This window comes from Zootoca vivipara, chromosome 16 (assembly GCF_963506605.1).
Source record: "Zootoca vivipara chromosome 16, rZooViv1.1, whole genome shotgun sequence".
Lineage (NCBI taxonomy): Eukaryota > Metazoa > Chordata > Lepidosauria > Squamata > Lacertidae > Zootoca > Zootoca vivipara.
In genome coordinates, this window is record NC_083291.1 from 11,523,919 (window position 1) to 11,550,151 (window position 26,233).

The 26,233-nt window shown below is 40.3% G+C and overlaps 1 protein-coding gene across 2 annotated transcripts in view; it reads right to left on the reverse strand.

The window, feature by feature from the left end:
- Nucleotides 1-209: 209 nt before the first annotated feature.
- ZDHHC21 (zinc finger DHHC-type palmitoyltransferase 21) overlaps nucleotides 210-26,233 on the reverse strand; it is a 51,814-nt gene continuing 25,790 nt past the window's right edge. For both annotated transcript variants that reach the window (XM_035141168.2, XM_060269254.1), the window contains 3 exons: nucleotides 25,043-25,159; nucleotides 8,199-8,242; nucleotides 210-7,541 (listed from right to left, as the gene is read on the reverse strand). In XM_035141168.2, the coding sequence (XP_034997059.2) occupies nucleotides 7,409-7,541; nucleotides 8,199-8,242; nucleotides 25,043-25,159 (294 nt within the window). In that variant the 3' untranslated portion in view covers nucleotides 210-7,408. The remainder of the gene's footprint in view (nucleotides 7,542-8,198; nucleotides 8,243-25,042; nucleotides 25,160-26,233) is intronic.

A 26,233-nucleotide genomic window follows, 5' to 3' on the forward strand; every position in this document is an offset into this window, starting at 1 on the left:
CTACCTACCTGTAACCAGTATAACAGAATGAAAAGCTGCTTCAAGTATATTCAGAAAGTACTAAGTTTGTGTTCCCCTTTTACCCCCCCCCCAAAAAAAACAAGCAAGCAGCTATCACAATAGGTTATCTGATTTACTATAGCAAAACATCCCATTTTGCATTAGAATTGTAGCATATATTTTTGTATATTATAGAATAAACATAAAGCATTTGATTAGCTTTGGGCCGTGTTAGGAATTTGCACTGTCAATACCATTATCAATGGGACCATCAAATGCAGTTTGCATTATTTTGGGCATGCCTTTTCCACAATCAAGTCTTCTCTGCCATTTCAACTTATCTTGCCATTAACCTGTTTGCTGAGATACTGTGTGATGATTAAACAAAAAAATGGACACAGCACTCTTATTGGGTAAATTATTTTCCAATCTTTAACTTGTATTGTGCGAGGTAGAGAGGTATATATACCGCATATGAAAAATGAATCACACTTGCTGGGGGCCCAACCCCCAAATGGGCTGGTCTCAGGTTTGTGATAGGCCTGGATCAAAGTGCCCTCTGGTGAGTCTTCTCGCCCATCAGTGGGTCCTAATAGGCTGATCTAGCCATGGGGAGGGTGAAAGAGGAGAGCGCAAAATATGGCCTGAAGCTCAACATCAAAAAAACTAAGATCATGGGCACTGGTCCCATCATTTCCTGGAAAATAGAAGGGGAAGAAATGGAGGCAGTGAGAGATTTTACTTTCCTGGGCTCCTTGATCACTGCAGATGGTGACAGCAGTCACGAAATTAAAAGACGCCTGCTTCTTGGGAGAAAAGCAATGACAAACCTAGACAACATCTTAAAAAGCAGAGACATCACCTTGCCAACAAAGGTCCGTATAGTTAAAGTTATGGTTTTCCCAGTAGTGATGTATGGAAGTGAGAGCTGGACCATAAAGAAGGCTGCTCGCCGAAGAATTGATGCTTTTGAATTATGGTGCTGGAGGAGACTCTTGAGAGTCCCATGGACTGCAAGAAGATTAAACCTATCCATTCTGAAGGAAATCAGCCCTGAGTGCTCACTGGAAGGACAGATCGTGAAGCTGAGGCTCCAATACTTTGGCCACCTCATGAGAAGAGAAGACTCCCTGGAAAAGACCCTGATGTTGGGAAAGATGGAGGGCACAAGGAGAAGGGGACGACAGAGGACAAGATGGCTGGACAGTGTTCTTGAAGCTACAAACATGAGTCTGACCAAACTGGTGGAGGCAGTGGAAGACAGGAGTGCCTGGCGTGCTATGGTCCATGGGGTCACGAAGAGTCGGACATGACTAAACGACTAAACACAAGCCACGGGGAGTGGCGATGGTAGGAAAGGCATTCTAAGCAGTGCCGAGTGATTGGCTCGAGCTACCCTTTCCATTTTTCACAATGCCCTGAAGCACTGGGATGGAGTCCCCGGGAGATGGTGTCAGGTGTGGGAATTGCTGGGTCCCTTAAACAGTTGCTCAGGGATGGTGTGTGCCAATGCTGACATCAACAGGGTTTACTTCCACCTAAACCTGCATAGCATTAGGCTAAGTGCCCCATAAGTTCTTGACCCATGTTTGAAATGGAATTACCTTTCAAATCCAGGGGTCTACAGTAGCTCCCAATAACACCAAGCTCTTGCTGTCTAACAACCCAACCCAACCCAAGCTGCACAGTATTTTAAAAAGGGGCCGTAGGGAGAAGATTCATTTTGTCCAAGAAACAGAACGTCCCCCTAGTCTATGGAGTCTACGCAAAGCTGCACCAGGCCTATCTCCTGAGCAAGAGAATTTACAGGGAGTTCTGGGCTCTGCCTGCCTTTCCTAGTCACTGCATTATGAATCTGCAGTGGGGCTAGTAGGGCCTGAGTGCTTGGATTATCTGAAGAAGGTTTCTGAAAAATAAGCTCTGAAACCTAACTTGCATGTTATAGAACTGTAAATATATTTATCCTCATACACTAGCATGACAAGTCCAGTTCTAAGGCTGTGCTTGCTGCAGTATAAAGCTCCCAAGTTGATGAAAACAAATGGAGGAAGTGCCATTGTGAATTCTTCACTTTACATACCATTCACATCCCTTTAATGAAATGGATGTACAGTATATGGCAGGGGTGGCCAACTCTGAAGAGACTGCGATCTACTCACAGAGTTAAAAACTGGCAGTGATCTACCCCCTTTTGGGGGGCTCAGGTCAAAGTTGTTAAGCTTTTTTTAGGGAGGAAGAAAGCCCCATTTTTAGGGGTTCAGGTCAAAGTTGTTGAGCTTTCCTGAGGCAGGAGAAAATCCCTGTTTTTTTGGGGGGGGGTGAAGGGCTAAAATGTTGAGCATTTTTTAGTGGAGCCAAAGTTGTTGAGGTTCTTTGGGGGGGGGGAAGCCAGTGTTCTACCAGTGATCTACCACAGACATCCAGTGATCTACCGGTAGATCATGATCTACCTGTTGGACGTGCCTGGTATATGGGAACATGGCCATGCAGCTAGACTTACACCAGAGCACCGTTAGCTCTTATAGCATACATCTCTCAGCACTAACATTAAATCTTTTTCAAGACTGGGGTGCTATTTCTAGTTGCAAATATGTCCCATGGCACCGACTATACATATAAGAAATAATAGAAGGGTGGTTTTCATTCTACTGACACAGAAAGTTAAGAAAGCCAGAGCCATTTTTTGTATGAATTTTAAACTGTCCTCCATTTTGTGATTATGGTAATAACACTTTTAATTTTATAGCTTAGATTAGGAGAAGGGAGGGGGGGGAATATTATCATTCAGTCAATGCACATGATAGGGCATTTCCAGATCAGATCTCTTAAAAATTCAGGGAGGCTCCTCTCGTAATTTATCACACTGATACGGTGAGGTAAACACGGAGTACAATAGGATTGTCCCGCCATGATAAATGTGTGCAGAAAGCATGTTGTGCAGGGTGCATGTGTACCAAATCACACGTGTAGGAGCCGCTATATGCATCCCTGATTCAACAGGCATGTGCAGTACACATTTGAACCCTACTCCAAAGCGTTGCCTAACTTGCAGGCTGCCCAGAGGGGGAACAGAGGCTCCTGCAGATCTCTAGGCTTGACTGTGAGCTGTGGCCCAGATGGGAAGACTGCCGTGCCCAGTCTCCATCGGCAGGTGAGGTTTGTAGATTTTGTTCTCTTACTTGGTCCTAATGAATACGGTATGCTGATCAGGAAACTCACCAATCATTGCAGTCGAACATTGTCATTACATCCACCCTGTGAGGCTTCCCATCCACCTTTATTCAGCTGACAGTAACTGTGAACCAGCCCCCACCCCCACCCCGAGTCTCCTCACTCATTGATTAAGCTAGGGAATAGCTCACTCAGTAAAGCCTGAGAATCTTACTCTCAGGGTTGTGGGTTCAAGCCCCTTACTGGGCAAAAGATTCCTGCATTGCAGGGGGTTGATCTAGATGACCCTTGTGCCCCCTTCCAACTCTACAATTCTGTGATTCGATGGCATCCTAGGATCACCCTCTGCAAGCAAAAGTGTGCTTCAGTCAGGGAACAAGGAGTTAAAATTACAGGACACATCACCACAAAATCAAGTTGGTAACTACCTTAATGATATTGGAATGGAATGATAAATTAAAGGTGTTAAAATATATTTTTTCTAATCAAATAAATAAATTCCGCCTAAAGTCTGGTTCTTATATTACATACATTTACACGTCCATTAATTATTTTAGGTGCCAGATCGCAGGCATTTCCCACCCCCCACCCCAACTGCCTCGTTTGCAATTACTAATGCTTAGCATCGCATGAACATGATGCCCTTTTCAACTACTTCAATTCAGACATCCAAAAATTAAGAGATTATAAACAAACGGCACAGATGCAAAATAAGAGTAGAAAGCTAAGCAGCTGCCCTTGCCACATTAAAACACATTTATTTCCAACTAATCTCTCAATTTATTATCCTAATGTTATGTTTCAGATCCACCAGGAAAAACATTTTCTAGGATTTAAATCTGGGGTTTAGTGGTTTTGAGGAGACTCCACAGAACTATCTATCATTATGAAATGGGAGGTAATATTACAGAGCAGATATCCAGTCCAGTTCCTTTAAACTGATAATTTCATAGCATTTTACGAGAGAGAGAGAGAGAGAGAGAGAGAGAGAGAGAGAGAGAGAGAGAGAGAGAGAGAGAGAGAGCTTACAACATTTCATTGAACTTTTACCATTTCAATGGTCTGTTTGGATTTCATAGCAGTATATACAGAGCTGGCAGGAGTTAACCACCTGAGAATTGACAAAGGCTCAATCCCTAACACGTCAGATGATGTTGCAGGGACAGATATTGACTACTCCAGGCAGGTTTATAACTAGATATGTCAGCGAAAAACTGCAAATATAGTGCCAGAATAAGCTCTTTGTTTTTTCCTTTCATTTTCTGGATACACAGGGACTGTTTTCCCAAGTCAAGTGATAGAAGACATTTATTGCACCATCCTGCATCAGAATCTAAGCATATTTTCTGGCAAAAAATCTCAATACTCAAGTATGAAAAAGTGACACATAAAAATACCCTGAATCTTGTTTTCTGAAGTTAGAACATTATTTTTATTCGAGGGTGGAATACCATTGTCATTACATAATTCAACCAAGAGAGGGCACTTTGAGAACAAGAGAAATAAGGATATCTCAACCTCGAATAGTATGTATGGAAACTTTTAGAATGACTAGGACTGTTTTTCTGATGCATTCAAAATTATCTTAGATTTAGACTTTGCACAAAAGACATGCATTCATAACAGTTGTTCACCCCACCTTAGGCAGTGGAACGCAACAGGCATTTAACAGACGTCATTACTGCTTCTGTCCCAAATCTGATTTTCAAAATAAATAATAGCAATAACATAACTGCATAGAGCAACTGTTCCAATTGATTTTAAAAGGTGCTAAAATGGAGTTACGGAAGCCACTGCACAAACAATATTAGGAAAAAGGAAATTAAGAACTGTGCTCCTTAAAAGGAAAATGTATACCCTGCTTCTGTCAAAAATCTGAATGGCTTTTGTGACTTTTGGAAGACTGGTAGCTCATCTCTTTTCTTAATCAATTTGCATGGAACATTTATATTAAGTTACTTATTTGAACTTTCCTAAAAGCCTAACAGCAGGCTTTCTCGAAATGAAAAGACCTGAGGGGCATTTCAAAACATGAAATAATTGCTGTCATTTTTATGGCGATGCATGCAGAATTACCAGAATATCCCATTCTTAGAAGAGCGTGGAAGCTGGGGGACAGGGGCTGAGGAAAGGACTGGCCATTTCTTCGTTTGCACAATGTAATCAAGTCTATAATAAAGTTACATCTCTGTGAGATACAGTTCAGGATGCCTAGTTCTGTTTTTGTAGGACAGATCCCCTCTCCGACATGGGCACTGTCTCTGTGGGTCACTTTAACCACATGCAGTATTTGCCTGCCCAGTACCACGAAGGCTGAAGATTGCTAGGGTGCAAAATCTGCTTGTACAGGTGAGCACAGGTGAGCACAGGTGACGGCGTGGAGCACAGATCGTGCTCCCATGGGCAAAGCGCTTATGCTGAAATCTGGGCACGCGGCAACTTTGGAAGAACCAGAAGAGGTTTGCTTCCTTTGCCAATGCCACCTGTCTGTTGTGCAATCAGCAGCACAAAGGCTCAAAAGCGGGCTGTGGAGGGAGAGCTGCACACACCAGTTACGACACAACGTTTGAACTGGTTGAAAACAGCACTGGAAAGGAAATAGATACGATAAGGCCAGGTTGGAGGAAAAGCACCAGGACAGCAATGCTTCTTTACCAGCAGTAAAACTGGGGTTAAGCCAGGGTTCTTGCAGCAAACTGTGATGCTATCCTTGATTTAGTGCACTACACAACATTTCTCTGGATCAGCCTTCTGAATAGGAAGCATCCTTTTAAGGGGGAGCTATCTTGCTAATTTTTATTTTTATTTTAAAGAATTCACCCATACTGCTGATTAGTACTAGACATCAATCTGAGATCAACACCAACATAGATCTTTGACTCGGATTACCGTTTGATCAGGTCTAATATTGCCGTATAGGTATGCCCGCTTCATCTCCTTTTCAATAACCAACTGCAATTTAATAAATTGCTACGATCTCATACGCACTCAACTACTGTTTATCTTTTAACATCCATATTTGCTATATAGAAATACTATTTTAAAAATATCTCCCACATATATTACCCAGCCTATGCACACCTGCGATTTAAATTCTATATATTTCTAGCAGTGACTATACAAAACAAGTATTATTTTAGTGACAACACAGTATTTTATAAGTTTATATTAGCTATATTTTATATACCAATCAGTAAAACCTATAGGGATGATCCAGCCAAAATTAAGCAGTGCAGTCTTTCTGCAAGTCTGCTTAGAAGTAAGTCCCATTGAGTTCAATGGGACTCCCCCCCCCGGTAAATGTGTTGAGGATTGCAGCCAAAACCACAGAAACACATGTCACAATAAATTCATTAGTCATTAAGGTGCTAAAAGACCTTTGGATATTTTTTTTCTGCAACAGACTAGCACAGCTACTGTCCTGGAAACTGATGGGCAGTTGGCTCACATGCCCTCTCCCATTAGATGCATAACTTTGACTCGATCGTGCCTAATTTTTAAAAATACACATCTACCACAAAGGGCTAATTATTGCATTTACAAAAAACAGGAAAAGAATCTTTTTCTTCCTTTTAGACTTAACAGTGGGCTGAATTCTTCTGTTTTGCTTTTACACAGGAACAATAAACACTTTTTAAATATATAAAACTGAGGACATAAGACACAAAATTGCCCTTGCTTAAAAAAAACCAAAAACCCAGTGTTAAAACGCCACCCTTTTCATCAGAGATGAACTGTTCAACTGATATCATGCATCATAAATAAAAGACAACTTTGTGGATTTTTGCCAGGTAAGCAGGAAAAGGGTCTCGCCACATAATCTAGTACGGTAAGTATTATTGATTTTTAAAAAATAAATGAAAAAATTCAAGGCAGACAAGACACTTTTGAAACCTATTCATCTATGTAAAACATATCATACTGTCCAATATAAAAACAATTTTGGTCATAACTTTGTACATCAGCTGTGGTTGATATTAACCTCAAATATTAAAGCAATTCCTCTAAAAAGCTAATTTGAAAGTAAGTACACTTTAAAAGTAAACAGAGAAATGTGCATTTAATCCCAATACGGAATCAAGATCATTATTATTAAAATAAAGCCTGGGGCACATTGTGACGTCTAAGATTGGTGGGTAGATTTTAATTGGCTTGAGGACTGTCATGGTTCTATTATCACAAAACCTGCAACACACTTCCAGCATGGAGGACCCATCTGTGCCCACCATCCATCTGTTTAGACGTGATTGGCAAAGTGGTGGGGAACTCTCAGTGGTCGCCTTTGCCTGAAAGGAATAAACCACAGGATCTTCCAGCGAGTGCCAAAAACTTCTGAGAAGGTCTGCTGCCATGGCTTTCGCGGTCTCGATCTACAGACGACAGCATTATTAGTGAAAGACAGCATTCCCATGGTGCACTTCAGTCAACGAGAACAATGCAGGTTGGCTGGGGAGCCATTACTTGACTCTGATGAATTGCAACCCAGCCACCACAAGAGCAGCTTTCCTTTCACTGCAGCATGCAGATGAGATTTAACTATGAGAAGCACGCACTGCATTTGTATCAACCAAAGGCAGCCTTAAAGCTACGCCGGCCCTCGTGATCCACGCAGTGTTTGCCAACAAAACAGAAACTTTCTCTAGAGCCTCTGCTTTGAAAAGGGAGTTTTGACAGCTTTAGATAGGAAAGAATAGTCTGAAACTGTTTTCCGCTAAAGGGTCATACGAATCACTCCCAAAACAAGGCATGCAAGGCTTTCATTGGTGCCTTTAGAGTTTCCTAAATAGTCAACCTTTAACTGTATAGCCGCCCCCTAATAATAATAATAATAATAATAATAATAATAATAATTTATTATTTATACCCCGCCCATCTGGCTGGGTTTCCCCAGCCACTCTGGGCGGCTTCCAACAGAAGAATAAAATAATTGATTAAAGATTAAAAGCCTCCCTAAACAGGGCTGCCTTCAGATGTCTTCTAAAAATCTAAAAATTAAGCCTTTAGAGCATCAAAACAGAGGTACTTACATGTCTTCACAACAGTTTGCCAGTTTTTCTATGCTTGTAGTGTCCTGTTATAGAGAAGACATTCTTAAGTATTCCCTCGCACAATGAAGATTGCAAAAATAATTATTCCTGCAAATGCATATATGAAAGAACATACATACAATGTTCTAATTGCAATAGATATACTTAACACGTCTTATAGAATGAATATGGGTATTATTTATTTCTGTAGCCAAAGCCAGTGCAAAAAAACATGAAATGAATGTCACGTGAGTTCACCTCAGCAATATCTCTCTCAAAATTACAAATACCTAAATACAGACAGGTGTTTACCCTCACTAGATTCAATGTGCAGTTAAAATAATTATTAAAACCAGGCATTCCTTCAGAGAAAAGCTTGCTCCCCTGAAGAATGTAACTTAGCATCCCCCATAGAACAGATATATGAATAGCACCATTTAAAACAAGTGGTAAGACAAGTTTCACATAGCAAAGGTCACAATCTTAAAGTGGTTTTGAATGTCAACCACCCAGTAGAAATCAGCATTTATTGCTTGCCTGCTCATCAGGTGGGTAAAGATTAAACACCTTATAAACATAAGCAAAAACTTCCGCCTGCATTTGTGCTTCCCCGGTCTATTTTTAAGGCTGTCTAGGATTACGGCCCAAGTGAATTTTATCACTTATTTGGTAAAGTGGTGTGAAGAAGTTTAGAAATGTACATGAGAACAGAGGTGTTGCATAAGTTAAATTGAAATCTACCTGTAGATCTCTGGATGATTTGTAGTAAAGCAGCAAGGATTTCTGACTCCCAATTGAGCATTTTTCTTTTTAATCAACAAAAGTAACAAAATAACTTCCCCACCATGGAGCGGATGTTTTTTTGCAGATTGCCAGGTCAGTTCAGCTCTGGTACTGGAAACAAATTCCCAAGCTCAAGAAGTCTTCAAATACACCTTGTTCTCCCATCCTATGTATTGTTTGCACCTGGCTCTCACTGGTAGATCTTGGGGTTTTAGTAAAAAAAAAAAAAGATTATCTCTGACAGGCCCAAAGTCTGCCCACCCCTGCATTAGAGAGCTAACTGGTGTGCAATTGTTCACATGCTCTTTCTATCTGATATTCTACTGTGAAGGTTTTGGTCTTCAATGAGCCCCAAGGAGAGAACAGGGTAGATATCCAAATGGATAAATAAAACAATACATGATAATATAATTTCAATAATATAACTGCAATAATCCTATTGTGTTCCTGCTGTAAATAAATAGGTATGCGTACAAAAGAGAAGAAGAAGAAAAAGCTTGACCACATTGCTAGGGTGGGGAGAATTAAACCAAATTGCAATAAAACATGCTCATATTTTCAAAGCCAAACTGATATGCTGCTCTATTTTGCTAATTCAGAACTTCTTCTATTTTAAAATACCTCCCTATTCCGGTAATATCTTCTTCTTTTGGCGGAATCCGAACTGGACTATCAATAGCCTATTTAATATTCAAAAGGGCTGCTCGGCAACCTCAGCTGAACACTGTGAATAGAGGAATGGAGAAAAGAAACTACTGCCCTTTGAAAGTTAAATATGGAGACAGCTGAACACATGAAAGCAAGTTTGTCTCTCGCCCACCTGCAAAGTTCTCCTACCAAGCAGATGGGTGAAATCTACTTTCAATGCGGAGCGAACTACTTTACTTTATGCGATTCTTTTGGGACTGCAACTGAAAGTCAAGCCAGTAATTTGGAAGTGAAATGATTGAAATATCATTCCTAAAACAGCCCCCTCCATGTGGAATGTCTCCCCCTTCCCCATTTGTGTCTCATCACAAAGGATGGATAACTTAAAAGGGTGTCCCCTTTTAAAGTTGCTTTTACCCATATGAAGGCCACGGTCATTTGGGACCTTCCTCTACTGAAAGTCCAGGGTCACTGGGGGGAGGAGGCTGCAATGACAATACAGGGGCTGTTTAAAGTTAGATTTGTAAAACAGTCTACAGTAAATCAGTATGACCATGTGTAAGTATTCGAGAAAAATTCAGCAGCAACTGCAGAATATGGTATCCGTTTAGTTTTAATTTTTGTAGTCTTTCTTTATATAAAGTGTAAAACTTGTAACTGTGCTAATATTTCTCCTGCCCTATATTTTCATAACGGATACCATTAACAGTAAAGGGGGTTCTCTAGTGCATTCTGTATGCAGTCTTCATCTGTCACACTAAACCATGGTTTAGCACAAGCCACAGCAAACCTTGGCAACATATGCTTCCCCTTCCTCTTCCTCTGCGGATAGAAACAGGACCTTTTGTTTTCTCTTAAAAGTAGCTTGTTCTTTGGTCCAAACTGTAGGTCATAGTTTACTAGCCATAGCTAACCATGGTTAGATTTTAAAAATCAGCTACTGGAAACACCGCTTAACGTCCAACCACAATTCCTTTCAAGGGAAAAAGAAATACCGCGTTTTTCCATGTATAACACCCTCCTATTTTTTGGGACTTCAAATTAAGAAAATGATGGGAGATTTCCGAGAGTTCTTAAGCTTTTTTTGGGGGGGGGGGGAAATGCCCAGACTTGTTGAGCTTTTTTGGGAGGGGGGAGATTGCAGGCAATTGGTCACCCGCCTGAATGCAGCTGCAAATTACATGCCTCACAGAAGACAATTGTCTGCCTGATCGCTGACAGCAGCCACAAATCACCCAACCAATCGCTTGACCGATTGCCACAACAATAGCCAATACCAAACAGCGCATACACCAATCACCCACCCAGTCACCGCTGTATATCTCCTACTTGCGGCTGCCAACAATCGCCTGCCCCCCATGCACTACCCCTGTGTATAAAGGTAAAGGTAAAGGGGCAAAGGGACCCCTGACCACTAGGTCCAGTTATGACCGACTCTGGGGTTGCAGCGCTCATCTCGCTTTATTGGCCGAGGGAGCCGGCGTACAGCTTCCAGGTCATGTGGCCAGCATGACAAAGCCGCTTCTGGTGAACCAAAGCAGCACACGGAAACGCCTTTACCTTCCCGCTGTAGCGGTACCTATTTATCTACTTGCACTTTGACGTGCTTTCGAACTGCTAGGTTGGCAGGAGCTGGGACCGAGCAACAGGAGCTTACCCCATCGTGAGGATTCGAACCGCTGACCCACAGTGCCACCCGCGTCCCTAACCATGTATAAGACGGCCCCAAATTTTAAACAATATTTTAAAATAAAAAAACCTTGCCTTATACACAGAAAAATACAGTAAGTTTGAATCCTCAGTCATCCTAAGGCGTGGAAATCAGATATTGGAAGATTTAATTTTGTCTGCATATTAGGGGGGGGGGCGGTTGGAATATTTATTTACACACATTGGGGACAAAGTGACTTTTGCAGCTGTTGTTAAAGTTGAAAAACAATGAAGAACGGAGCAATGGAAAAATTTCAGGAACAACAATGGGATATCAACTCTGCCCAAGGCATGGTGGATAACAGCAACAACCATGGGAAAGAAAGCCACAACATCTTACAAGGACAGGAAGAATCACCATGGACAGAATAGTTGCCACACACAGGAAGACAAGGATATAGTTTGAGTTCCTCATTTGTAGCTTTATAAATCGTTTAATGTGTCAACACGAATAGAAGTTATTAATACTGCAGTTGTTGTAGAAGGGATTATTATTACGACTGGAAATTAATAAGATTTTGGAACGCATAAATAAAGCAAATAATCAAGTCATCAAATCTAGCACGCGGGAAGCCACTTTACCTAAACTATATAATTTGGTATTTGAACAATTGATGTTAATAATTGTATTATAAATTGGTTTTGTTATAATGAGGTTATTATTGGTTTGTGATTGAAAACTAATAAAAATATTATTTAAAAAAAACTTATGTATGTGGGAAAAAAGGAAATATATGTATGTGAAAAAGGAAATATATATTTACACACAGACTGAGTCTAAGGGAATATATAGGTTAAAATGTCCAGTATTTTAAAAAACAACAACCCAAAATATCTAAGGCTGGGATCCTAACAGTTGCATATAGAATGCCGGATTCCACCCAGTTTTTACCCTTTAGCTCCTCACTCTTCCTTCCACAAGCTGTTCTTGATGACTGAGAGACATTCCAGAGGAAACATTTAATAAATAACAACAAGTTATTTATTAAATAACTTTAATAAATAACAACAGCAACAAGTATAGGATTAGGAGAAACAATGGCCACTAACACATGCACATAAGTGGCTTCTGCTAATGCCCAAGATGTTTAGATCCCTGCCAAAAGAAAATTTTTCTTCCAGCATTTGCCATTTAACATTTTAGAAGCAATATGACAGGAAGTGAAGTTAATTCGGACAACGTGGGAAAAATAAATGGGAAATGTAGGTAAGAATTCAACAATGATTCAGAACAAGAGGAAAGTTTGATGTCTAGATGCTTAGCTCTACTTGTAAGAAGGTACAGATGGGCAAAGGCTATGCTACATTTATATCTTCCATCCCAGCTATACAGCAGCCCTTAACAATATTGATTGGTTCAATACCAGCTCAGAAGGTATGTTTCACTTTCTGAATTGCCAATATTTCCCGTGGCGTTTTAGCTTTCTCCTGCAGTCTTGTATCTAAATAGTGACCCAGAATGACCCTGCTTAGCTCAGTACATCTCAGGAGATCACAGCTCATGGGAATCCTTGTTGTTTCACTTAATAAGGGCACTTCCTGGTAGGCGAGTTGCTTTTCATCTTAATGTCAGTAGTTAAATACTTAAACATTCTTGATTAATCCTAGATCTTCAAGGCTTGTTAAATGAACCTCTTATACAAATGAAACTGGAATATTTGAAAGTAGGAATCGTTAAGACTAAAACATGACCACCTGATTTTCCCAGATGAAGCATCTGATAGGGTAGCATGCAATTATCAAAAAGTGCTTTGAAAAAAAAGTTCAAGTGATTGACTCATCAGCTTGCTTGAGAATTCCGAACCAGAAGAGATTTCATGGGATGGATCCAAGTTGGTTCAATAGCTCCAGGTGGCAATGAATGAACTGTCAGAGAGGAAGGAGCCAGCCACCAGGTCTCCTCAAGGACCAGTGCTGGGCCCAATGCTGTTTAATGTATTCTATAAATGAGTCAAGAAGAAACTCAGATCTACCACTGACGAAAATGGACAGCCCAGATAACAGGGTACTAGAATACTTTGCAAACAAAATACACTATTTTTTTTTAAGAACTCATAAATGCATAAGTGAAAGATGAGGAATAACTGGGTGCCAGCAAGAAGGATGTAAAGGCCATGCTGGATAATGAGCAGAGACTGGTGCTCTAAAGTTCCATGTACTTTATAGAGTTATATGGATAAATATTCAATAGATCAAATATGTTTTGTTAACAACTCTGCTTTCAGTACTCTAGACTGAGTACAGTCGAAGCTCGGAAGTCAAACGGAATCCGTTCCGGAAGTCCGTTCAACTTCCAAAATGTTCGGGAACCAATGCACAGCTTCCGATTGGCTGCAGGAAGCTCCTGCAGCCAATAGGAAGCCGTGGAAGCTGCGATGGATGTTCGGGTTCCAAAGAACGTTCACGGACTAGAACACTCACTTCTGGGTTTGTGGCATTCAGGAGCCAAAATGTTCAACTTGCAAGGTGCTCACCTTCTGAGCTACGACTGTACTGCTAGACTGAGGCCACCAAGCAGATCTGGGTCTGATCAGTGCCTGCATGAATTACTACCCAAGAAACCCCATGGACATGATTTGGGTTCCAGGATGAATATTCCTATAAGAAAAAAAATCCCTGAATAAATAAAAGCCTAGCACTTTTAAGCCCCATCCAGCATATTTCTGGGCAACAGAAAAATATTCACAAGGTGGGGGGGTGGGTTGGAGAAGAGCTAGAACCTAAAATAGCTTTGCAGGCACATTCTAGGAGGAATAAACTTTGATATAAGCTCATGCAAGTAACTGCATTGGATTTTAGCTTTATATTCCAGCCTTATATTACAACTCCCATCAACCACACTAAGCACGGCCAATGGCCATGCTGCAAATCTGGAGGGCCAAAGGTAGAAGTACAATGTTAGCTTTGCTTCATACACTGCTATAATTATTCAGGAGCAAATAGCAACAACATTGTAGCTTTGTTTAGCAGTGCACATTTTAAAGTTCAAAATATGTCCAAACCAATAGAGGTGTTTCGCGTTCTGTTTTTTTACTTTCTGAACTTTTGAAAAAAAATATGCACATTGAACAAAATGTATTCCTAGAATAAATTTCTAGAATTTCTAGCCAAGTTTACAAGTCCCAATTACCACTGCATGGCAAGGAGAGTAAGGACGAGTCCTTTGTCTCCTCCCTCCATCGCAACGTCAGTTTAAGGGGGGGGGGAGGAAGGGAGCCCAAACCCCAATATGTATCTGAATCTGTAGCTTCTATTGGATTGAAAAGCTAAAACAAAACAAAAACCTGCCACCCCATAAGATTCATTCTAACAAAGAACTGTGAAGAGGATCACCTCTCTCCATATGAATCTAAGCAGATCCAGAGATCAGCCTTTCTTCATGTGCCTCCTCCTAGAGAGGTCCGGAGGGTGGCAACACGATAACGGGGCCTTCTCTGCAGTGGCTCCCCATCTGTGAAATGCTCTCCCCAGGGTGGTCCACCTGGCACCTTCGTTATACAGTGGACCCTCTGGATATGAACTTAATTCATTCCGGGGGTCCTTACGTACCCCGAAAAGTCTGCAACATGAGGTGTCGCTTCTGCGCACGTGCGCAGCGAAACCCAAACTTCCGGGTTTGCCGTGTTAACAACCCGAAAGTTACATTACCCAAAGGTAATGTAACCCGAGGGTCTACTGTACACCTTTAGGTGCCAGGCGAAAATGTTCCTCTTTAACCAGGCCTTTAGTTGATCCGATTTTCATCCTATGCCCTTTTATATGTGCTGTGGAAGCGGGGGGGATTGTTGAGTTGTCTTTGTTTTTATTATATATTTTGTGTTTTCTTCATATTGTGATTTTACGTTGCGAACCGCCCTGAGATCTGCACGTTCGGATGGTATACAAATTTAATAAATAATAACAACAGGAGCCAAAGTTATTATTATTATTCTTTTTAAAAGAGCTACAGCTTCTTCAGAGCTATAGCCATTTTCCTAGGTGTAGGTCCCACTGAACTTCAGTGAAGCTTACTTCTGAGTAGACATGCATGTTTAATCTCATATCAAGAATGGGAGTATTGCGTCTGAAAATTGTTTGCTTTGCACACCGATAGATGCAAATGCATGTTCCCCATTGAAGCTTGGGCCCTTCTCATGAGAAAAGCTGCAGCTAACATTAAAAGCAACATGGAATCCCTCATTCATAAAAGAGTTCCACAACACTGTAACACAGACTGGACAGACAACATAGGGCATTGAGATTTTAGTAATAAATGTACAGTATGTACATTTTCAGAACTGCCTTTCATGAGGTCTGAAATCACTGTAAGATTTCTTAGATATTCAGCTATTTGAAGCCAAGCGATATTTTCATGCAAAGCAAAAACTTAGTAGGTTTACATTAGTTTCCCACTTTGGAACAAATATGCCTCAATTCCATTTCAAGGCTACCGTGTGATTCCAGTTGACAATTTAATTTATAAAATCATTTAGCCCTCACAATGCCCATTCAGTTTCAATGAGAAATTTAAACAGCTGCAAGTCACAGAGTACCTCTGAGATGGTAGAACACCCAAGTCAAATAAATAAATGGTTAAAATTTGTGGTTTTTTTAATCTTACCCACTTTCCTGGAAAAGTGGTGTAAAAGAATGCTAATACATAAATGATTAAATTAAATTATCAAATGATAAATTATTGCTTATTGGGTAGTATATATGCCTGTAAATAAATAATCAACTAATTCAAAAGAGCCAAACAAGAGTAGGCTGAGAAAGCTATTAGGGTAAAAAAAAAAAAAGAGGCCTTATAATTCCACGATGAAGAAAAATATAGGGCAAATCTGACACAAACCATACATGACTTAATTATTTTATATTTCAGTATATGCAGGCATAGACCATTATTGTCTTAGAAGAATGCTGAGATCCTACCCTGATCCTGATTGTTGCTCTACTAAAACTTAATTATAAGGATTAATACTGCCTTTGATTACATTTCTAGCATGTTTGAAAAAACAAGTAAAGCCCTAATTATTAAACTAATCAAAACAGTATTTAATAGATTATCAGATTGAACATATGATTAAAATATTTTGCTTAATTATAATAAGATGCTTTTCATCTCCATAAATAAGTATTTTACAATATGGCTGTTCCAGGCTCTGGTCTGATGTTGTTATATGAAAATGTTTGGTATCTACTACAGACCAAGAAATCCACAATGTATGTAACCGGGATCAGAATATTATTTCCAGTTACAGATAAGTCACTTGTTTTATGTTAAACAGTTGTTCTTCATAATCTTTCCTTTAAAGAAATTTTGCTGAGCCAAACATGATACAATTTTTTAATATTCTAAGGGTAATTTTTGTACTGTATTCATAATTTATCTTTTGCCTGGTGCCTTTGTTTCATATCTTCAGGTGCTGGGCAAAAACATTCCTCTTTTCCCAGGTCTTTGACTAATTAAACAAACAGTGGGAGAGTTATTGCTTTTGTTTGTAACTGCGGTACGTATTTTTGAGTTTTTATATTGCAGACGGCCCTGTGATTTAATAAACAATGATGATAATAATCAATTAGGCATCTAGCAAGAGAGACTTTTAGGATAAGGCTACTTTAGCAGAAGTTTTGAAACCACACCTTCCAGTAACACTATATGTGTAACTTGTTTTATGATTGTAGCTGGAGTAGAATTTCCCAGTTGCCCTAAAAGTAAACACTACAATCCACACCAAGCTCCTCTGTGCGGAGGTAGTCCCACCGATTACAATGAAAGCACCAAGTCATCGTTCACCGCCATCATTCACTGAAATGGGAGTGGGCAATGAGAGAAATACTGCAAAGAACAAAAATGTAAATGGTTCGCCATTTGGTACACAGGACAGAATCCTTTTCAAATTTGAAGGGAATGCAACTTGTGTGACAGCAGCTTAGTAAATGTTCCATGTGTATTAGTATATTGTACATTCATATACGGTGTGTGTGTGTGTGTGTGTGTGTGTGTGTGTGTATACATACATACAGTATAGACACAGGTGACACTGTGGCTTAAACCACAGAGCCTAGGGCTTGCCGATCAGAAGGTCGGCGGTTCGAATCTCCACGACGGGGTGAGCTCCCGTTGCTCGGTCCCTGCTCCTGCCAACCTAGCAGTTCGAAAGCACGTCAAAGTGCAAGTAGATAAATAGGTACTGCTCCGGTGGGAAGGTAAAAACTGTTGCCATGCGCTGCTCTGGTTCGCCAAAAGCAGCTTTGTCATGCTGGCCACATGACCCGGAAGCTGTACGCTGGCTCCCTCGGCCAGTAAAGCGAGATGAGTGCCGCAACCCCAGAGTCATCCACAATTGGACCCTATGCTCAGGGGTCCCTTTACCTATACTTACACACACACACACACATACACACACACACACATACACACAGTGGTACCTTGCTTCTCAAATGCCTTTGTTCTCAAACAACTTGGGACCCAAACACTGCAAACCCGGAAATAAGTGCTCCATTGTGAGTGTTATGCTTCTGATTTGAGCGCCACACTTCTGTTTTGAGCGCCACACTTCTGTTTGGAGTGTCACATTTCTATTTGGAGTGTTAGGCTGAGGTCTGTCTGTTTTTGCTTTTTATTTTGCGTTTTTGTGGCTCGTGTGTGTGTGTGTGTGTGTGTGTGTGTGTGTGTGTGTCTGTGTGGAACCCAGTTCAGCTACTGATTGATTGTGTGACTGCAGTACATTGTTTATTCCTTTCATTTTATGGATCAATTGTCTCGTTAGATAGTAAAATTCATGTTAAATTGCTGTTTTGGGGATTTGCTGTCAAATTTGCTGTTTTCTGCTCAAAGGTAACTTTTAGTTTTTCTGTTAGCCTTTCGCTATCTGTCATACCCTTTGGTATCACTGATCTACATTCATTCCTTGATCTCTCTCCCCCGCCCCATTGCACACTATCACAGACCTTGCAGTTGCGGTTAGTGGACTCAGTGTCTCTTTTTTATTCAAGTCTGAATCAAGGCGTGTGTTTGTATGTGCATGCGCGTTAGTTGTGGAGAGGGGTTTATCTACTGACCTGTAACAAATATGCATCCCAGTCTATTACCACCCCTGCCAACATGCAGGAGATATTCCATGACACATTAGGGACATTCTCCTTGGGGCAAGATCAGAGGTGTAGGAAGGGGGTTGCCCGGGGGGGGGGGTTGTTGCAGATTACCCAAGGTTTCATCACTGAGGGGGGTGACATTCGGTGTGCCACCCACCCGCAACTCCCAAGCCTACCCTGAGCCGTCGAGGGAAGGGGGGGAGCTGCGCTGCTTTGCCTTCATTTTGACAGCTTGGGGGAGGCTTGGGAGTCGCGCCACCCATGCCCGGGGGGGGGGTTGACATCCAGTGTGCCGCCCGCCCACGACTCCCAAGCCTACCCCGAGTCATCAATGTGTGTGTGACAACAAATTTTCTGCACCAGGTACCACCTGACCTTGCTACGCCTCTGGGAAAGATTCCAATTGTGTATCAGATTTACAGGCTGTTCTTTCACTTTGGCATATATATTTTTACAAGTGTGGTTGTACCACATCCAGTTCCGTTTATTTCAAGTGTAATATCCCATTCCTTTCTTCATATATCTCTTGCAAAATCTTCAGGGCCTGTCACTGATTTCTAGACCTAGCTATAAATGCTGAAATCCAGACCCCTAGTTATCCCAGCGTAATCCAGGATTTCTTTTTCAACCTGTGTTAATTGTCTGGTAGCAGCCTACTATTTATTGCTGGCTTTGATATAAATTAACCCACTTGAGCCCAGAACAACAAAGTAGTAGAAGAAGCTACGTCCTATATTCTTTTCAATGCATCAAGAGTCAGCAATCTACTACGCTCGCAGAAATCCCAAAGTCTATAAAGACCTTTGGAGCACCAAGCTGAAGCCTATAAATATATTTGGAGCACAGGAGTAAACTCTCCAGATTTAGCAGAGTGATATGCTATAGAAATTAAAGGTGACAGAGTGAACGTAGGTATTCCAGTTCATATTTTCCAACCTTTGAAAATGGCCACTAATCTATGTTTTGCTATCCAATCCAAGGACTTGAATCTGTGTTTCCAAAAGGGACACACATTTGACCTGCATTGGTAGCTAAGTTGGTTATGGGTTTGAGCCCCATTGCAGGGGTTGGACTAGAAGACCCTTGTTGTCCCTTCCTGCTTTGCAATTCTATGATTCTATATGTGGAGCCTCCTTAGAAAGATAGACTCCAGTTGAACCCAAAACCTAGAGTCACCCTTCTCCATGAAAGTGACAATGTGTTTCATTTCATTAACCATATGGTAGCTTTCCAAACAATGTTCTTCACATACCCCTTCAGAAGAAGGAATACATAACAAAGAATGTCAAATTCTGGAGGGGTTGGTACAACGTATAAATATTTATTTTCTTTTGCTAATGTTGCAGTTGCTGTTTGGGCACCCAAATTGCATCACATGGTTTTGATGGTTACTAACCTATCTAATATATAGTGGCTTTGCTTCTTCCACACAGCCACATCCCAACTTATGGTTTTCCAAAAATTTAAATAAGTTATATACAGTATATTATTTAAATGTATGGCAGTCTGTATCTGTAGGTAACAGCACTGGAGCCACAAATTGGAATATGCAACGTGCGGGAGAGTTACGTTCACTTCTGATAGTGTATTGTGTTTTATTTTGAGCCTGAGCATTTGATAAAGAACCCTACAACTTTTTTTGCTTTAAGGCAAGTGTAAATTAACAATGCAAAATTTAAAAAAGGAGATCATATATAGCACTGTGTCAAATGCAAGCAAGAATGTACTAAAGTAACCATTGCACAATATAAACACGAGCCCTCTACATCCACTAACTGTTTTTATTTTCCTTCTCAAGCCATTATAAACAAAGTGAACTTTTCTATCTTCCCACCCAACTGTTCGGTATTTATGTTCCAACAGTGCCATCATATTATCATATACAGTTAAAACAATTAATTAACAAGGAGCCCCGGTAGCATTAATCAAATTACTAGTGTCAGTGCACAATCAGTGGAGGGTATAGCAAAATACCTATTAAACAAAACTATGAGAATGTATTCTTTTTTTCCCTTTTTTTTAGCAGATGGAGAAATGCAAATTACATTGTAAACAGTACAAAAAGCAAAATACGTCACCTGCATAATGGCATATTTATGTTTGTGTCTTTCACTGAATAGTATGCCGGGGTATGAGCTAAATTTATTTATAAAAATCCTTTAACTCTATTAATCATTTGCAAGAGCATATGGAAAAATGAAACTGCATCCTGTTTAGAATTTTAAACAAAAAACAATCAAAGGTAATCCTTAAAATTAGGCTTCAGATTAGTCTCTTCAAAGGATGCAGTTCAACTGAAACATCTGGTCGTGTTATGTTGAGAGACAGACCTTTTTTAACTTTGGAAATGAGATTAGTAGATCAGTTATTTGTAAGTGTCCAAGTAATTTCTAATTATTTTATCTGGGTCACAGATAATCCGCTTTTACTGGCCTCCCACAATGACATCAGAGGATCACTGCTTAAGTGATTATCCTGTTACCTTCCAGCAGCCACTGGGAAGCTGGATTTTTCCATTTGTACACACGGAGAAATGGCAAAATGCTCCAGACAAGTGGTGTGTCCAAATCAAGACCCAGAGTTTGGTAAGAAAACATTCCGTTCAAAGAATTTCAGTTTGCAAACCACTGGCAAATCAAACAGTAAGGGCATTACCCTAAATTCCAGCCACCTGAAAGAAAAAGGTTATCTTGCGCAGCTCACATTCTGTGATTACATAATATAGTACATGTTTATCATTCTAAATTATCACTCACTTCATTCAAGTTGCTAGAAGGTGTGTCAGTAATTAATGGCATGTCGGACACATTTACATATTCATACGAAACAATAATTCAACACGGATGAATGATGGGAACATTTACTGATGAGCTCAGAACAAGAAATGAAAGTTAGCATACTAGGAAATTATTTCACCAGCCGTAAATGCCTAAAATCAGAAGCAAATGCACTCCATTTTAAAGTTTCTCACTGACTCACCTGCATGAGGTTTGCCACAGACAGATCAAGGGATCTAGCCATACCAACAAAACAAGCATGAAAAAATAAAAGGAAGGGAAAGATAAGGCAGTCTTGGGAATGCACCAAAATTCCCATATAGCAACCCATGCACTTTAGTTGATACTAGTTTCCAAAATCTTTTCAGGACATGGATAATAGGAGTATGGATTTGGAGTTTTCATAAGACATCTTCCTATTATGTTTAAATATCATTTTTTTAAATATGTTAAATCAAGTATTTCATTTTTTTCAACGAAATACTGAGTCTTAGTGTCACCTTCGACACCTATGTGTAATTCTTTCAGCACCATTCTATTCCAAAATCTCTGTGTGTGAAATCTAAGATAAATAAGTCTATTTCCTGTTGTCCTGCTAGGGCACTGGTCCAGCTCCTCAAAATAGGAGGCTTGTCAAGCTAAGCCAAACCATGGCTTCGTGCAAAACAAACAAGTCTGCTAGTCGTTCTAAGGCAAACCATGGCTTACTGCAAAGCCTACTTGGGAGGAGATTGCAGTCACTTTTGCTCCTCCCAAATCTTTCTGCTGCTGCACTGTGCTAAGCTGTGGCTTCACTTGGCACGTTGTCCAAACACAAGCTTGTGATTTATCTCTCTATCCAGGCTTACCACAAGATGTATACAAGTTTGTCCTCTGGTTTACACGGCTCATGCCAAGTCTCAAGAGAGCCAAAACCATGAGCCTGTTGTTCAGAAGACACACTAAGCCAGGCACAGGCAAACTCGGCCCTCCAGATGTTTTGAGACTACAACTCCCACCATCCCTAGCTAACAGGACCAGTGGTCAGGGATGATGGGACTTGTAGTCCCAAAACATCTGGAGGGCCAAGTTTGCCTATGCCTGCACTAAGCTAAGTCGCTGGCTGAGCTTAGCAGCAGAAAGACCAGGATGGAGGAAAGTGGTTAAGATCTCCTCTCCTGGAACACATGTTGGCTTAGTGTGACATGTGGATCAGGCCATTTCCCCACTTGGATAATTGCAATATATATTACTACTTTCCCCAGCTTTAATTTTTGTTTGAAACGTAACGTTGGTTTAAATCCTGTGTCACAACAGTTATGACATCTCCTCACAATAAGGTTTTCCAGTACGTTTCCGAGCACAATTCAAAGTGTTGGTGTTGACCTTTAAAGCCCTAAATGACCTCAGTCAAGTATACCTGAAGGAGCGTCTCCACCCCCATCATTCAGCCCGTACACTGAGGTCCAGCTCCGAGGGCCTTCTGGCTGTTCCCTCATTGCGAGAAGCCAAGTTGCAGGGAAACAGACAGAGGGCACCCGCCCTGTGGAACGCCCTTTCCACAGATGTCAAGGAAATAAGCAGCTATCCTACTTTTAAAAGACATCTGAAGGCAGCCCTGTTTAGGGACGTTTTTAATATTTAATGCTGTATTGTTTTAATATTCGATTGGGAGCCGCCCAGAGTGGTTGGGGAGACTCAGCCAGATGGGCGGGGTACAAATATATTATTATTATTATTATTATTATTATTATTTATTATTATTATTATTATTATTATTATTATTATTATTTCTGCCACTGATTCTAGACTTTGCTACTCTTTATCTCCATGTTCTCACCTTAAACTATTCCTTGCAGTAATGCTCCTTTCTAGTTCCATTCCTCGATACTTTCCATCAGTCTTCCGTTTCCCAGGATGTTCTCCCACCTACCCCACTGTTCTCTGCAGTGGCTCCCTGTCTGCAGAATGCTCCCCCCAGGGATGTTTGCCTGGCACCTTCATTATACACCTTTAGGCGCCGGGCAAAAGCGTTCCTTTTAAACCAGACCTTTGGTTGGTCTGATTTACATCCTATGCCCTTTCAAAAAATTTTTTTTTGGGGGGGGGGTTATTGGGTTGTTGTTTTTATTTTTATTATGTCTTTTGTGGTTTTATATCTTGATTTTATTCCGTAAACTGCCCTGAAACTCCCGGGTATAAAGCGGTATATAAATTTGATAACTAATAATATTTTAAAAATCTGGCCCCAGTTATTTTTTCTTCTACATTTTTTTTAAATAGCAGCTTTCCCATTTCTTTTACAAACATAAAAAATCACACAATTACCATTTTTATTTTACTTTCACGACTATTTGAGTGAGAACTGAAAGGACAATTAAATGAGATGAAGGGAGATCCCGGCTTAAATTTACTGAGTTCCATTTTAGCGGCAGGTGCACATGCATCTGTTTACTATTGGATTCTAATGCATTATTGCATATTGCTTTATTTGGTATCAGTTGTTTATTTTAAAGTTATTGTGACTTTTTATATAGGATCTGATTGTTACTATTAATGTTTGATGTTTAATTATTATTTGTGTGTGTGTTGGAAGCCGCTCAGAGTGGCTGGGGCAACCCAGCCAGATGGGCAGGGTAATAATAATAATAATAATAATAATAATAATAATAATAATAATGCCAATTTTATATACCAGGCTTTGGTCAAACTCGCTTGCTCAAAAAAACTCAGGGGCTTGAAAGAAGACGGAAGGAATTTAATAGACTATTGAATAAGATCTGGATTTGATTGATTAGAAAGCACTGAATATAAGAGAACTAGGCTTTCTGAGTCTGAAGTATGGGAAGTCAAATTTAAATATGTATAATTCAGCAGAAGATTTGGATTAATTGTTTAATTGATATTTGTGAAATCTCTATAATTTGAAAATGGATTAGATCAGGCATCCCCAAACTGCGGCCCTCCAGATGTTTTGGCCTACAACTCCCATGATCCCTAGCTAACAGGACCAGTGGTCAGGGATGATTGGAATTGTAGTCCAAAACATCTGGAGGGCCAAAGTTTGGGGATGCCTGGATTAGATGTTTAAATTGGAAAATCTAATAAAAATGTTTATTAAAAAAACTTTTTTATATACAGTGGTACCTCGGTTTACAAACACAATTGGTTCCGGAAGTCTGTACTTAACCTGAAGCGTACTTAACCTGAAGCGAACTTTCCCATTGAAAGTAATGGAAAGTGGATTAATCCATTCCAGACGGGTCCGCAGAGTACTCAACCTGAAGCGTACTTAACTCGAGGTATGAGTGTAATTGGTTCCGGAAGTCCGTGCTTAAACTGAAGCGTACTTAACCTGAAGCGAACTTTCCCATTGAAAGTAATGGAGAGTGGATTAATCCGTTCCAGACGGGTCTGCGGAGTACTTAAACTGAAAATACTCAAACCGAGGCGTACTTAAACCGAGGTATGACTGTACCAGGCTTGTGTCACTGCAGAAGGGCATAAGCCATTTCTCTTCATACCACTTTCCTAGCGGAAACTGCCCTCTTCCCACACTATAATTTCCCTCAACTCCCCATTGCTAAAATTCTGATCCAAATCATCACCACTATCCCACTCTGTGGCTCCATTTGCCATATGTAAAAAGAAAACGAGAAACCCAATTGCAAATCTCTGATGATCTTGTCTGGTTGTGTTTTGAGTGTACCCCAAGTTCTCATATTTGTTGGTATTTTGCGTTATAGATTGTGCCCGGTAAAAAATTGCGTGTTTTTATTCAATATACAGCTTAGCATACTTTTAAGCACTTACACAACAACATGCACAGGGGAGAAAATGTTATTCTGAAGGAAAGAGTAAAATACTTACATTGAATATACCAGTCAACTGAGTATAAAAGAGTCCAGTAATTCCAATCAGCATTATTAACCCCATGAAGGTAGATATTCTTATCAGGGCAAGTTCATGTCTAAATACAAATATATCCTGTAAATAAAGAAAAATAGAAACAATCTTTAGCTGTATTTTGCATATAAGAAAGGCTCTCCAAAACATGAAAAGGAAAGGAAAAAGACAATTAGATCTAGGAAATACAATTAAAGCGAAATTTATTTTTTTTTGTTGGGTACTGTTTCGCTCAGCATCAAACTTTCTAAATATATACAAACCGATGAAGGATAACAATGTTTGGCCTCTTAATGCAAGAGTAAGTCTTTGAATTGGCACCCAATCTCAAATCTGAAACAACAGATCTCATATGCGTTCTACAAAATTTACAGCATATCAAATGATTAGCAAGTTAGAAATGGATGGGTTAAAAAAATGGGTTCTGTCCTCTTCGGGTTCAAATTGTTCTTCTATTTCAATTTTCTCCTTCCAACACAGCCCTTATAGAGCCACATTTGCCAGCCAGGTACTACTGGTGTGGAAAGGAAATGGTAGCTTTGTAAAGCCCAATATACACAGCTGTGCAAGCAAAGGTCATGTCAATATGTGGGCATGATCACCTGGGAGTATTTCTCACTCTTTGCATGAGCTAGGTATACTAAACTATATGTACTAAACATGCACTTTTGAAAGAGTCCATGCAGATAGACTCATTTTTTTTTTACTTATGGAATAATGGAGGGCTGTGCTTATAAGAATGCAGAGAACAGACTGCCCCTCACATCAATAGCATAAATCTCCACTAGCTTGTGGACTGGTGATGGAAAACAAATTTCCTAAGAAAACTACCACAGCTAAAAGCTGCAGTTAAAATCAGGCACCGGAAGAGGCACTTATAGAATCATAGGCTTGTAGAGTTGGAAGGTAAAGGTAAAGGTAAAGGCAATTATGGGGTTGCAGCACTCATCTCGCTTTGAGGCTGAGGGAGCCGGTGCTTGTCCACAGACAGCTTTCCGAGTCATGTGGCCAGCATGACTAAACCACTTCAATGAAACACCGTGATGGAAGCCAGAATGCACAGAAATGCCATTTACCTCCCCCCACCACATTGGTACCTATTTATCTACTTTCACTGGCATGCTTTCAAACTGCTTGGTTGGCAGGAGCTGGGAC